Consider the following 16,415-nt stretch of genomic DNA (forward strand, 5'->3'; position numbering starts at 1 on the left):
AAAGAAAACTTCCTAGCCATCTTAGAACCAAAAGGAAAAGTTGAATTTGAAAGAATCTATATTTTCCTGAAATAATCCCAAAGTGAAAACACCCAGGATTAATATAACCAAAATCCAAAGAACTTAAATTAAGGGAAAAATACTACAAGCAGCCAGAAATAAGTAACTCAAGTACCAAGAAGACACACTCAGGATCACACAAAATTTAGCACTAACCAAAAGAAACAGAAAGCTTAAAATATGCTATTCCAAAAGGCAAAGGGTCTAGACTTACAATAAAAAATAACCTAATCATCAAAACTTGAGTATAATACTACAAAAGAAGAAGAAAAAATGAGCCTTTAACAAAATAGGACTCCCTAGCATTCCTGATGAAAAAAGTCCAGAACTGAACAGAAATGTTAACATACAAACACAGGAGTCAAGAGAAGCATAAGTATGTAAACATAAGCAAGCAATCATAAGAGACTAAACAAAGTTAAACTGTTTCTATTTTTATACAGGGAGAAAATACCTGTAGCTCTCAGAACTATCATCATCAGGGGTCATAGAGAGTCTAATTAGATAGAAGGGCTGGGAGTGATTCTGTAATATTTGGATGAACACACAAGAAGAATGAAAAGGATGGGGAAGAGAGAATGAGAGGAATGTCTCATATAAATGAGGTTCACAAGGAGGATTTTATACAATAAGGAGGGAAATGGGTGACATTTGAACATCACTCTTACCTGAACCGGTCATAGGAGAGAAAAATACACAAAGACACACAACTAGACAGAGAAATATAGCTTACAGGAATAGTAGAGAAAGGGGGTAAGGACAAAAGGGGGGATAAGAGGGAGGGTATATTAAGAGAGGCCATTAGTCAGAAGCAAAATAAAATCCTAAAGAGGGTGTGGGCATTAGGTGAAGAGAAGGCAAAGTATAAGAATAAGATGAAGGAAAGTATACAGTTAGCAATCATAACAGAGTGTGAATTGAACGAATTCATCCATAAAATGGAATTGGACAGCAGACTAGATTAGAAACTAGATAACAAAAATATTGTTTGCAAGAAACATACCTGAAACAGTAAGATACAAAGAGAGTTAGAATAAGAGGCTGAAACAGAATCTTTTCTGCTTCAGCTGAAATTTTAAAAGGCAGGAGTAACAATCATGATCTCAGACAAAGCAAAAACAAAAATAGACCTAATTAAAAGACAGAAACTATATTTTGCTAAAAAGTACTACAGACAATGAATTAATACCAATACTAAACATTAGGCACCAAATAGCAAAAAATCTAAATTCTTAAAGGAAAAGCTAAATGAGTTACAAGGAGAAATAGAAAATAAAAATATAATAGTGGAGGGCTTCAATTTATCTTTATTAGATAAGTCTAATAACTACCAAAAATGAAAGAAGTTAAAGACCTGAATAGAATTTTAGAAAAGTTAAATATGATAGGCCTCTGGAAAATAAGGAATGGGAAAAGAAAAGAATATACTCATTTCGTACCTTCACAAAAAATGACTACATGGCAGAAAAATTAAGTGTATATTTTACTAACCACAATACAATAAAAATTACATTCAAGAAAAATCTTTTGAATTAAACATTAAAATTAATTATAAATTAAATAACATAATCCTAAAGAATGGGTAGGTCAGAGAAATAATTTCATTAAAGATATTAACAATGAGGGAGCATTTAAATCCAGGTTCAGACACTTGACACTTACTAGCTGTGTGACCCCAGGCAAGTCACTTAACCCTCATTGCCCCACAAAAAAAAAAAAAGAAAGAAAAGAGAAAAAGATAATAACAATGAGACAATATACCAATATTTGTGGAATTTAGTCAGAGCATCCCCAGTACTCAGGGGAAAATGTATATCTCTGCTTTCATCAATAAAAGAAAGATCAGATTAACAAATAGGGCATGCAACTAAAAACCAGAAAATTGATAAATTTTAAAAACAATTAAATACCAAAATAGAAATCCTGAAAAATCAAAGAAGAAATTAACAAACTGAAAGTTAAAAAAAAACCCAACATGAACAAATAAATGAAGCTGGTTTGTTTTTTTTTTTAAGTGAGGCAATTGGGGTTAAGTGACTTGCCCAAGGTCACACAGCTAGTAAGTGTGTGTTAAGTGTCTGAGGCCGGATTTGAACTCAGGTACTCCTGACTTCAGGGCCGGTGCTCTATCCACTGCGCCACCTAGCTGCCCCGAAGCTGGTTTTTTAAAGAAAAAGGAAACTAAATTGATAAGCCATTAGGTAATTTGAAGTTTTTTAAAAAGAAAACAAAAATACCAGTATCAAAAATTAAGATGAATTCACAACCAATAAAGAAGAAATGAAAACAATTATTAGGAGCTATTTTTCCAACTATATGCCAATAAAAACTGACATTCTAAGTAAAATAGTTACAAAAAATATAAATTATTCAGATGAACAGGAAATAGAATACTTAAATAACTTTGTCTTAGAGAAAGAAATTGAATAAGCCATAAAAAGGAAAAATAAACCTCAGTACCAGAAGGATTTACAAGCAAATTCTAGCAGATATTTAAAGAAAAATTAATTCTACCACTACATAAACTATTTGAAAAATGGGTAAATAGGTCCTTCCAAATTCTTTCAATGACACAAATATGGTCTTGATAAATAAACATGGGAGGATCAAAACAGAGGAATAAAATGATGGACCAATATCCTTAATGATTACTGAAACAAAAATTGTAAATAAAATATTGGCAAGGAAATGATAGCAATATTATTTGAAATATATAAAAGATCATATAATATGATGTGGTAAAAAGTTTTCTATCAGTCGGTTAGTGAATGTGGTAAAAAGTACGCCAGTTTTAAAGGACTACCCTTCCAGGGAGGAGACCAACGGCCGTGCATGGGCTACACACGCCAGCCCGGCTGCTAAGCACTCCACTTCCGGGGTGCAAGCTTAAAAGGCAAGGAGAGAACGGAAGTGGGATCTCTTGCTGGCTCTTCTGGTCCGATGACTGCGACACACAGACAGACGCTGACTGGAGTTGGACTCGGCCCGGCTTGCCGTTAGCAGCACGTGCCTGACGCGGCTCTCCTCCCCAAAGGTGGCATTGGGCTTTTGGTGAGTTTTATACGGAATATAGACTAAGCTTAGACTTAAGACTATTTGTTCTGTATTTCTACTTTCCTATCCCTCTAATCAACATCACCTTGTAACTACCACACAATAAAAGCTCTAACTATAGACCAGAGGTTTCTTCCATTTACTAGTCTGGGAGATAAATTAAGGGAAAGGTTAAAGAGGGGAGATTTATGATTTAGTATCCAATTTTAAATCTCACAATGACCAGGATGGAGTTATACCAGAAATGCAGGCCTAGTATAGAAAAACCATAAACATAACTATGTTAATAACAAAAACAAAAACAAAAAGATTGTATCAACACATGCAGAAAAAGCTTGACAAAACACAGTACCCATTCCTATTAAAAACACTAGAAAGCAAAGAAATAAACAGAGCTTTCCTTAAAATGATAAGTAGTATTTATCTAAAACCAAAATCAAGTCTTGTCTGTAACAGGGATCAGCTAGAAACCTTTCCAATAATATCAAGGGCAAAGTAAAGATGTCCATTATCACCATTACTATTCAATGTAATAAACAGCTAACAAAAAGCACTTACTATGGCAGGATCTGTACTAAGTAGCTTGTAAATATTATTTCATTTGATCCACACAACAACCCTAAGAGGTGAAATTGTTATCCCTATTTTACAGATTAGGAAACTGAGGTAGAGGCACAATGACAGCTAGTAAGTGTTTGAAGCTGATTTGGGGGGGGGTGGCAATGAGGGTTAAGTGACTTGCCCAGGGTCACACAGCTAGTAAGTGGCAAGTGTCTGAGGCCAGATCTGAACTCAGGTCCTCCTGAATCCAGGGCCGGTGCTTTATCCACTGTGCCGCCTAGCTGCCCCCTGAAGCCAAATTTGAACTCAGATCTTCCAGACTTCCAGCCTGGCACTCTATCCATTGCACCACCAGCTGCAGGCAGTTTTCAGAAAAAGAAAACCAAGCTAATTATAACCATATGAAAAATATTCCAAATGCTCTAAAAAGGCATTTTCTCTATCTGACAGGTAATTAAAATAACTCTGAAGTACCACCTCATACTCATAAGAACAGCTAAGTTAACAAAAAAGGAAAATGATAAATGCTGGGTGGTCTGTAAGAAAACATTAATGCTGTTCCAGTGGAGCTGTGAATGGAGTCAACCACTCTGCAAAGCAATTTGGAAGTATGCCCAAAATGCAATTAAACTATGAATACCATATGATCCTGTGACACAATGACTAGTTTTATACCTGCAAAGAGATCAAAGAAAGAGGAAAAGAACCCATAGGTACAAAAATATTTGTTGTAGCAAAGAATTGGAAACTAAAGGAATGCCCATGACCTGAGGAATGGCTACACAAGTTATGGTATACAAACGTCGTGGAATACTACTATGCTATATGAAATGATGATGGGGATGGCATCAAAGAACTAATGCAGTGTGAAGTAAACAAAACCAGGAGATAAATTTATACAATAATGGTATTGTAAAGACAAAGAACTTTAAAAGGCTTAGGAACTCTGATTAATGCAATGCAAATTCCAAAAGGCTCAAGATGAAACTTATAAACCTCCAAAAAGAGCTGACTCACTCAATAATATAAACTGAAGTATATTTTCTTTTCCTTCTTTTTTCTTTCCTCCTTTCTTTTTTGACAAGGCTAATATGGGAATTTGTTTTGTGTGACTGTATATAATTTGCAATGGGTTTTGTTCTTCTTGTCTTCTCAATGGAAGGGGAAGGAGAAGATAGAAAAAAATTAGAATTGAAAAATAAAATACAACTGAATTTTTAAAAAAGAATCCAGGCCAACCAAGATGTCAGAGTAAAGGCAGGGACTCACCTGAGCTCTTTCAAATTCCCCTAAAAAAAAATATTAAAATAATGCCTCAAAACAAACTCTGAAGCAGCAGAACCTACAAAACGACAGGGTAAAACAATTTTCCAGCCCAAGACAACTTACAGATTGGCAGGAAAGGTCTGTTTCACTGGGGTGAGAGTGGAGTGCAGTCTAGCCCAGCAATCCAGCGGCAGGCCATGAAGGCATGTGAATCAGCTACTAGGCTTCCAGAGCTCCCAGCTAATAGACAGCAAAGGTATCAGACAACTGGTCAGAACAAGATTACAGAGGACCCTCTGTTGACACAGAGGGCAGAATTTTGTTGCATTGCCCATACACAATCCAGGTCACAGTCCCTGGGTAGAGAAGAGTATTAGCAGGAGCAGGGATCCTGGAGACAGTTCCAGGGTGGAAAAAATGCTTGTGGTCACTCATAGATCAGGACACATGCCATGAGGACAGTAACCACAACTCTCCTTAGATCATACCACCTTTTACCCCAGGAGCAGAGTACAACATTAACATAAAATTAAAAGTCAAGAAATGGGCTGGAAAAATGAGCAAACACCACACACACACACACACACACACACACACACAGAAGCTGATCATCAAAAGTTACTATGGTGACAGGGAAAATCAAATCACAAACTCAGAAGAAAACAACATTGTCAAAACACCTACATCCAAAGCCTCAATGAAAAATGTGAATTGGTCTCAGGCCCACAAAGAATTTCTGGAAGAGATCATAAAGGGTTTCAAAAATCAAATAAGAGAAGTAAAAGAAACACTGGGCAAAGAAATGAGAGAGATGCAAGAAAATCATTAAAAAAAACCCAACACTTTGGTAAAAGAGACATAAAAAACATCAAATAAAATAATACCTTAAAAACAGAGTAAACCAAATGTTAAAAGAGGCATGAAAATCCACTGAAGAGAAAAAGCAGAATTGGTCAAAGGGAAAAGGAGGTACAAAAGCTCACTGAAGAAAATAATTTCTTAAAAATCAGAACTGGTCAAGTGGAAGTTTATAACTCCATCAGAGTTTATAACAAAACAGATTGAGGAGGGATAATTTAAGAATTATTGGACTACCTGAAAGCCATGACTTTTTTTAAAAAAGGGCCTAGACATCACACTCTAAGACATTATCAAGGAAAAATACCCTGATATCCTAGAACCAGAAGATAAAATAGAAATTAAAAGAATCTATAGATCAAAAGAGATCCCAAAATGTAAACTCACAGGAATATTATAGCTAAATTTCAGAGCTCCTAAGTCAAAGAGAAAATACAACAAGCAGTCAGAAAGAAACAATTCAAATATAATGGAGTCTATGTCAGGATAACATAAGATCTAGCAGCTTTTAAATTAAATGATCAGAGGGCTTAGAATATGGTATTCTGAAGGGCAAAGGAGCTAGAAATACAATTTAGAATCACCTACCCCTCAAAATTGAGCATAACTTTTGGTGGGGGGGAGGGGTGAAATGGATAGATATTTAATGAAACAGAGGACTTTCAAGCATTCCTGATGAAAAGACGAGAGTTGAATAGAAAATCTGACTTTCAAATATAAGACTTAAGAGAAGCCTAAAAAGGTAAAAAGGAAAAAAGAAATCATAAGAGGTTCAATAAGCTGTTCATATTTCTATATGGGAAATGATACTTTTAACTCCAAAGAACATCATCATTATTAGGGAAGTTAGAAGGAGTATGCATAGTAGACAGAGGGTATAGGTGTGAGTTGACTATGATGGGATGATAGCCAAAAAAAGTAAAATTAAGGGGTGAGAAAGAGGATGCACTAGGATAAAGGGGAAGGGAGAAGTAAAATGGGATAAATTATCTCACATAAAAAAGGTGCAAGAGCTTTTATAGCAAAGGGGAAGACAAAAGGAATGGCAGGCTTGAACCTTACTTTCATCAGAATTGGCTCAAAGAGGGAATAACATACATACTCAGTTTCATATAGAAATCTAGCTTACCCTTCAGGGAAGTAGAAGAGAGCAGGGATTAGAGAAAAGATGGGGAGGGGCTAATAGAAGGGATGGCAAATTAGGGGAGGTGGTGGTCAGAAATAAAACACTTTTGAGGAAGGACAAAGTGAAAGGAGAGAGAAAAAGATAAACAAAGGGTAAATGTAGGATGGGAGAAACAAACAATTAGTAATCACAGCTATGAACATGAATGGGATGAACTTACACATAAAACAGAAGCAGATAAGAATGGATTACATGATTTGGACATAAATGATGAAACCACAAGCAAATTAGGGAACACAGAATCATTTACCTGTCAGATCTGTGAATAAGAGAATTCCTCTATCTCTAAACGAGATAAAAAGCATCGCAGAATATAAAATGGGTAATTTTGATTGCATTAAATTGAAAAGTTTTGCAGTAGAAAACCAATGCAGCCAAGATTAGAAGGAAAGTAGAAAACTGGGGGGGGGGTAGGGATTTACAGGAAGTTTCTCTGATCAAGGCCTCATTTCTTAAATATATAGAGAACCATGTCAAATTTACAAGAATACAGGTAGTAATATGAACACTTTTCAAATGAAAAAATCAAAGCTATCTATAATCATACTAAAAAATGCTCTAAGCCAGTACTGATTAGATAAATGCAAATTAAAACAACTCTAAAGTTCCACCTCACACCCATCAGATTGACTAGTATGACACAAAAGGAAAATGACTAATGTTGGAGGAGATGTGGAAAAATTGGGACATTAATGCACTGTGGCTATAGTTATAAAGTAATCCAACCATTCTGGACAGCAATTTGGAACTATGCCCAAAAGGCTGTAAAACTGAATCATTTGACCCCAAAATACCACTATTAGATCTGTATCCCAGGGGGGTGGCTAGGTGGCGCAGTAGATAAAGCACCGGCCCTGGATTCAGGAGTACCCGAGTTCAAATCCAGCCTCAGACACTTGAAATTACTAGCTGTGTGACCCTGAGCAAGTCACTTAACCCCCATTGCCCTGCAAAAAAAAAAAAAAAAAAAGATCTGTATCCCAAAGAGATTTTTTTGTTGTTTTTTTTTTTTAAGTGAGGCAATGGGGGTTAAGTGACTTGCCCAGGGTCACACAGCTAGTAAGTGTTAAGTGTCTGAGGCCGGATTTGAACTCGGGTACTCCTGACTCCAGGGCCGGTGCTCTATCCACTGCACCATCTAGCTGGCCCCCCAGAGAGATTTTTTTAAAAAAGGAAAAGGACCTGTATGTACAAATATATTTACAGCAACTTTTTGTAGTGGCAAAGAATTAGAAATTGAGGTAATGCTCATCAATTAGGGAATGGCTGAACAAGTTGTGGCAAGTGACTGATGTAATACTGTTGCCCTATAAGAAATTATGAACAGGATTCTTTCCAAAAAACCTGGAAAGACTTATACAAAGTAATGCAAAGTGAAGAGAGCAGAACCAGGAGAACGCTGTACACAGTAACAGCAATGTTCAACAATGATCAACTGTGAATGACTTAGCTTTTCTAAGCAATACAATGATCTAAGACAATTCTGAAGGACTTATGATGAAAAATGCTATCCACCTCCAAAGGAAGAACTGATGGAGTCTGAATGCAGGTTGAAGCATGCTTTTTTTTTTTTTAAACTTCCTTTAATTGTTCTTGAGGATTTGGGGGGGGGGGTCTGTGTTTTCTTTCACAACATGGCTAATATGGAAATGTTTTGCATGACTGCAAATGTAGACCTCATACCAAGTTGCTTCATCGTGTTACCAACAAGGAATTTCAAAGAACAGAATAATGGATGTCATCACAGAAATACAGAAGAGAAAAAGAAGATGGACTGGTCATGTGTATGAGTAAGAAATGGATAACCAGATCCATTTAAGTATCTGAAAAAAGGCATTTGTATAGCAGAAACTCCTTTTTTAAAAAAATAATAAACATTTTTATTTAAAGTTTTGAATTCTAAATTCTATTCCTCCTTCCCTCCCTCCCCTCCCCGAGGCAATAAGCAATCAGATGTGGGTTATACATGTGCAATTTTGTAAAACATTATCATATTAGTCATTTTATATGAGAAAACTTGAATAGGGGCAGCTAGGTGGTGCAGTGGATAAAGCACCAGCCCTGGATTCAGAAGGACCTAAGTTCAAATCTGAGCTCAGACCCTTGACACTAGCTGTGTGACCCTGGGCAAGTCACTTAACTCCTTCATTGCTGCTAAGGGGATAAAAGCCTTGAATAAAAGAAAAAATAAAAGAAAGTAAAAAATAGCATGCTTCAGTCTGGGTTCAATCAGTATCAGTTCTTTCTTTGGAGCTGGATAGTATGCTTCATCATCAGTCCTTTGGGATTGTCTTGGATCATTGTATTGCTGAGATCACTGTATCACAGTTGGATCATTATATCACGGTTCTTCATCAAACAATATTGCTGTCTCTGTGTACAACGTTCTCTTAGTTCTGCTCACTTCACTATACATCAGTTCATACAAGTCTTTCCAGGCGTTTCTGAAATCATCCTGCTTGTCATTTCTTAGAGCACAATAATATTCCATCACCATCATATACCTCAACTTATTTAGCCATTCCCCAATTGATTTCCAATTCTTAGCCACTACAAAGAGAGCTGCTATAAATATTTTTGTACAAATAGGTCTTTTCCTATTTTTTGGGATGTTTTTGGGATATAAACCTAGCAGTGGATCAAAGGGATGCACAGTTCTATAACCCTTTGGGAAGAGTTCTAAATTGTTCTCCAGAACAGTTGATCTTTTCACAACCTCACCAACAGTGGATTAGCCTCCCAGTTTTCCCACATACCCTCCAATATCCAACATTTTCCTTTTTTGAAAAACTCTTTATAATGGTGCTGTCAGGAGACAGGCTTAGGTCACTTGTTTAGATCCTAAAAGAACATGATGATAATAATGCCAGGATCATGAGGTTAATCCCTGTATGGGTGTCACAGCATTTCTTTAAGAAGGCAGTCTCCAAGGCAGCTAGATGGCGCAGTGGATAGAGCACCGGCCCTGGAGTCAGGAGGACCGGAGTTCAAATCCGGCCTCAGACACTTAACACTTAATGGCTGTGTGACTCTGTGCAAGTCACTTAACCCCAATTGCCTTACCAAAAAGAGAGAGAGAGAGAGAGAGAGAGAGAGAGAGAGAGAGAATAGGGACTATCTGTTTTCTAATTTGTAACCCCAGCACTTAGCAGAGTGCCTGGAACATAGGAAGTACTTAATGAATGCTTATTGAAGCAACATGGCACTGCTATAAAGACTTATGGTTAGATTAGGCATCACTAACATGAAGACATTAAAGGAAGCCTTGCTTCCTCTAGATAGAACAATGAAAGGCTTGTGCTACTTGTTCGTATAATTCTTGAAAATCCCCTATACATTAATACTTCAGCTTTCTCAGAATACTTTGAGGTCTCCTACAAAACCTAATGCTCAGTAGTCTACTTTGAATGAATCCATTCATTTCATGAGTTCTATAAATTTCATTGAACCCCCAGATTTCTCTGGTCTATCCTCCTGTCCTTTGATTCTGTTTCTTCAAGATTATAGAAAGTTTTGCTTCACTCCACCTATTGAGAGGTTCTTGCTGTGCAAAACAGACTTGAAGTCTGCAGTGTGTCTCTCCCATGAATGATCAATAAAGGAAATATGTCTTGATTATGCAGTGAGCAGAGTATTGGTGGTTTTTTTTTTTTTTAACATGTTGTAGGCCAGGAATTCTCAACTTACTCATCAAGGACCTCTGTGAAAGTCAGGTGAGGCCTATGGACATCTCCAAATAATGTTGTTGTTTTTAAATTCATAATTAAATAAATATTAATTTTCATTTAAAGAGATTAATGAAAATAAAGACCTAAATTGAGTGGTGTTTTTTTTCCTGCCAGCCAAGTTCAAGGGTCCTTATTATCTATTCATAAAAACACTCAAATTAAAAATTCTTAGTATAGTAGAAAGGGAACTTGGGGCAGGAGTCAGAAGACCAGAAATCTAATCCCAGCTAATCTCTGTCCCCAACTGTGCCTTTGAGAATCAATTGTCTCATTTGTAAAATGAAGGAATTGAATTAAATGATGCCTAAAGTCCCTTCCCACACTAACAGTTCAATGACCTTTTAGACAAATGTCTGGGTAGCTAGGTAAAACAGTGCATAAAGCACTGTGCTACTCACTTAACCTCTGTCTGCCTCAGTTTCCTCAACTATAAATAGGGAAAATAATAGCACCTACCTTACAGGGTTGTTGTAAGGTTCCAATGGGATGTTTGTAAAGTGCATACATAGCACAGTTCTTGGCACATAGTAGGCACTTAATAAATGTTCATTCCTTTCCATTCTCCTACCACAGAAGTTAACTCAACCATATTATTCAATTAAACAAATCCTTATTAAGCACTGCCTACATACAAGGACTGCATACAATCTCAAGGCTAAAAGATAAAAATAAAGGTCTCCATCCTCACAGACTCAGTTTAATGCGATTGGTCTACCTACCACACATTATCCCTTCATTTGATCCTCAAAACAACCCTGGAAGAGAGGTGCTGTTATTATGATCATCCCCATTTTACACATCAGAATACTGAGGCTGAGAGAGAAGGACTGACTTGCCCTGAGTCACCCGGCTGGGAAGGCTCTGAGGCAGGGCTGAAACTTAGTGCCAGGCCTCCCACTCTGTGCACTGTGGTGTCACCTTGCCGCCCATGAAGGGTACAACATGGATGGGTGGTTAAATAGCTAAAGGAGTTCAGCACGGCAGAGAGGGAGAGAGATGGAGACAGAGACAGTGAAGGCTGAAAGAAGGGGAGGGAGGTAGAGAGAGAATAAGAGGAAGAGGGGGGAGAGAGAAGGGAACAAGAGAGAGGAGAGAGAGAAGGGGAGGGAGTGAGGGGGAGACAGAGAGAGAGAGACAGGGAGAGAGAGAAAGAGGGAGGGAGGGAGAGGAAAATAGAGAGAGAGGAAGAGGGAGGAAGGAGAGACAGCAACAGACAGGGGAAAGAAAGGGAAGGAGAGAGGAGAAGGGAAAGAGATACCAGAAAGGAAGATTAAAGTTAGCTTGAAAGGATACCAAATGTAGACTGGGAAAGAACCTTAGAAATCATCTTATGCACCTCCTTCGTTTTACAGATGAGGAAACTAAGGCCCCAAACCTTTCCCTCTTCAAATGGCTTGACAATCTACCACATAAGTACTAAGGGGTAGAGCGAGGATTTAAATTCAGGTCCTCACACCCCAAATTCTAAGCAGGATCCTTCCAATATATCCAATACCTTTTTGAAGCCACAAAGACTTCATAAAATAGCAAATTCAAGGAAGGATATAATTGCACTATTCCCCTGTAAGTTATGGCAAATAATTGTATATACCTGAAGAATACCTTAAAGTTCAAATAATCTAAGCCAGTTTAAAACTAATTAAGTACTCAAGTAAAGATAAGGTGCTTCATCACATCAGCAAGTCTCTGTGTAAAAAGAAAAAAATCTTCAGCAGCTACAATGCTAATCTAATATCCTTACTACCAAGTGAGTAACAATAATTGAAAGGTTTATAAATAACATGATGCCATGAGACAAGAGAAGCTTTCTCCATGAAGTACTTAAAAGTGTCTCTGCATCATGACTAACTTCTATGAGCCATCACCAGACAATTTCTTGCTATTTTATCTGAAAAGACTCAGCTAGGAATGTTTACCACATCACTTAAGTTAGTAGGAAAATCGTTTAGTCTCAAAGGATTAACAGAATGGTCAAGTGCACACAAATAGATGGCAAAAAGCCCAATATGTAAAAGGAAGACAGAGATAAAGGAAGACTTTAAGTCAACCATAATGAGACAACCATAATGCAGCCACAATGCAGCAGAGGAGCACAGGATTTGGGAGGCCAAAGAGCTGAAGTGGAATCCTGGCTCTGCTACTAATAAGGTGACTTCGTTTCCTCTGAGTATAGAATGACCATATCTGTAAAATGAGAGGAGGGGACTAGACGCTCTCCAATTTGCTTTTAAGTGCCTGATTTGGGAGCACATGATTTTCTGAAAAGAAAACTAATCTGTGGGTACTTCTACTTCTTTGCTCTTGGGTTCTGATGGTTTATAGTAAGGGGCACCAACCTATTACCAAAGGGGACAAGTACAGGAAATTTTGAAAACGAATTGGATCAAACTTGAAAAGATGTTTCCTCTTGGTTGTACACTTCAGTCACTTTCTTATCTAATTCCTTCATTTCAAGGTCTAATTTTATACAATTCACTCAGCCACCTCTACAACCAGCAGCAACCCAAACATCTACCACAGATCCATAGGCACAGGGAAGGTAATCTATAAAGAAGAATTGCTTTGGCATTATTCATGAGACAGGACCTTATCTTTGGGTGGAGGTTCTCTACTTAACCCTGCTGGACTGAGGATTTCTGGACGCTGTAATAAGAACTGAAAATGAAAAAAAAGACAAGCACCCACCTCCACGTCGCATTCATACACTGTGTCATCCAGCAAGGACACCTTGCAGTGCATGTTTCTGTGTCTTCTGACAGCTTTCTGGGAAGACCCAAGCTCTTTCTCTGGTTTTGGTTCCACACTTTCTTTTTTCACATCTGCACTGGAGCCCTCTTCAAGTTCTTCTCCTTCTTTAGTTTCAAACTCTAGATCTTCTCCGTGTTCTTCCTGGGCAGGCTGTAGAACCACAACATAACCAAGTCAGAAATCAGGATCATTCATAAAATGCGTTATCCTATCAATAAGAACAATGATATGAAGAAAGCAAGAGAGAAGAAGACTGCGACAAGATACAAGATCATAACATTCAGGCTAAAATGATCCATCCATCAGCAATTATGAAGCAAAACGCTGGCTCTGTGCCAGGCTCTGCAAGAAAGACAAAGACAAGAAAGAAGTAGTCCTAACTTCAAAGGGGTTCAAATCCTAATGTGAGAGAGAAAGAACACATTAAATACATATGAGGTTGGGGCAGCTAGGTGTCGCAGTGGATAGAACACCTGGATAGAGCACTGGCCCTGGATTCAGGAGGACCTGAGTTCAAATCCAACCTCAGACACTTAAAAGTTACTAGCTGTGTGACCCTAGGCAAGTCACTTAACCCCAAATGCCTCACCAAAACAAACAAACAAAAAACATATGAGGTTTCTGTAAAAGATGCAAGGTCTCAGTTAGTGAAAGCCCATTAAAAACTAGCATTCCAAATATACCTCAGGAAGACCTGTTTTTTTAAGCAGCCCATGAAAGTCTGCCATGGAACCCATGGTTCACAAGACACAGCACCTCACCAAGCACCATCACCTCTTCCTGTTTCCAGTATGGGTCCCCTAACCATCATCTAGAAGAGAAAACACTGTTGCAGGGGAGAGGGGGGGAAGACACCTCTCTCGTTCCCACCAAAATTGATTGTTGGCCAGAGGTTACCAAGGGAGAGATAAGACCAAGAACCCCAGTAGGGGGAGCACCCCTCCCAATCCCAGGTCCTGATTACAGTCCTGCCCTTGGACCTATAATCCTGGGAAGTAACTTCTGAGGGGTTCTGCCTGGCAGCTGCCCTTCTGGTGCTGTTGGCACAGCTACGAAAGACCCAGGAAAGAAAGTTCTTGCCAGTAAGGTCCTTGGTACTATCAAATGGTTCAATATCAGAAAGTGATATGAAGGAATGAAGGAAACAAACAAATAAGCATTTATTAAGTGCCCACAAATCCTTGGCACTGTGCTAAACACTTTATAATTATTATCTTACTTGATCTTCACCACCCTGGGGTGTAGGCTGCTATTATTATTCTCATTTTACAGTTCAGGAAACTGAGGCAGAGGTGAAATGACCTGCCTAGGCTCACACAGTGTCTGAGGCAGGATTTGAACTCAGGTCTTCCTGATTCCAGGCCGGATGCTCTATCCACTGCACCATTCAGATGCCTCTCATATGATATTATCGGTGGTACAATAAATATCATGCATCATCTGCTTTACCACCATACCCTACAGACCATGGGACTTTTCCATCTGACCTGCAGTTGAAACCTTGTATATGTGTTGTCTCCCATTAGAATGAGTTCTTGGAGAGCAGGGGCTGTTTGACTTTTCTGTTTTCCTTAGCACAGTGCTAGTACACAGTAAGTGTTTAATACATGCCCATTCATTTGTTCGTTCGTTCGTTCATTCATTCATTCATTCATTCTCCCAAGCATGTGTTCTCTCTCCTTGAATTTCCCTAAAGCACTTTGGTCTCTCCCTTCCCTGTCTCTCCTTACCTTCTATTTACTTATCCTTAAACAAATTATATCCCCCAAGTGCCTAATACAAGTGATTTACATACAGAGCCACTTCACATGGGCTAAATCTAACTGAATCCCACTATCTAAAGCTGTCAAGTTCTTCTTTCTCCTTTAACACTTTGCTCCATCCCCAGTGCCTAACACATCTTTCCATTTTAGCGGCTATCCTGATTTCAGCATTAGGAATTAAAGAATTCTGATGTGATTTAATGTGTTCTAAATTTCCCAAGTCACGAAATTTCATAAATGATAGATAACTGTTCAAAGGCATAAGTCAACATCTATAGAGTTGTCAAAACTACTTATCTATGGACTACCTATCAAGTAGCTCTTTCCTTCCCACCAAGTATTCTACCTGTAATCAAGTGTCATGGAAGAACAGGATTTCAACTAAAATATAGGTCTCTTGGGAAAAGCAATAAGCCATTTCCACGTTTTTCAGTATGTGTTTACCTACGTATAGCCAGGATAACATTTTAGGGTTCCTACATTTGAACGTAACATATGACTAAGAATTTTCCACTAAACCATATTATTATTTTTTTTGACAGAGTAGAAAGTGGGAATAAGAAAAACTGGATTAACATTACCAACAGTTCCTTTTTATAGAGCTTTATAGCTTATGATACATTTTCTTAGGGGAAGCTAGGTGGCGCAGTGGATCTCTGGATTCAGGAGAACCTGAGTTCAAATCCAACCTCAGAATCTTACTAGCTGTGTGACCCTGAACAAGTCACTTAACCCTCATTACTCTGCCAAAAAGCCATTTTCTTGATAACAACCTCCTCCCAAATGGTTCATATTTTTCAATATACTTTATACATAATTTGTATTATTTATCAATATTTATGTTATGTCCCCTCAAAATAATGAAAGCTTTTTGAGGGAAGAGTCTGTTTTCTTGGTCTCTATAACCCTAGCACATGAAAAGCCCTCCACAAGAGCCTAGTGAAGGGACTGTTCATTAGTTGGGGTGGGGGGGAGAGGGAAATAGTAAAAAATAAAGGTGATTCAAAAACAAAATACATCAATATGAGCTAGTGAGCACAACAAACAGAAACATACGGTCTCTCAAGATGACATATAAAACATTCTCACATCCTGAAGAGGGAATTTCTCAGAAAGTAACTTCCAATTTATATATAAAGAATGTGCAAGATGAAAAATTAAAACAAAAGAAATCAAGTGCAATTTCCAGAA

At 37.9% G+C, this 16,415-nt stretch overlaps 1 protein-coding gene across 5 annotated transcripts in view; it reads right to left on the reverse strand.

Annotated features, from left to right (window-relative positions):
* The window catches only part of EPB41 (erythrocyte membrane protein band 4.1), a 196,699-nt gene that overhangs the window by 107,533 nt on the left and 72,751 nt on the right, over positions 1-16,415 (reverse strand). For all 5 annotated transcript variants that reach the window (XM_043992709.1, XM_043992711.1, XM_043992710.1 and 2 more), the window contains exon 3: positions 13,399-13,611. In XM_043992709.1, the coding sequence (XP_043848644.1) occupies positions 13,399-13,611 (213 nt within the window). The remainder of the gene's footprint in view (positions 1-13,398; positions 13,612-16,415) is intronic.

This window comes from Dromiciops gliroides, chromosome 3, assembly GCF_019393635.1.
Source record: "Dromiciops gliroides isolate mDroGli1 chromosome 3, mDroGli1.pri, whole genome shotgun sequence".
NCBI lineage: Eukaryota > Metazoa > Chordata > Mammalia > Microbiotheria > Microbiotheriidae > Dromiciops > Dromiciops gliroides.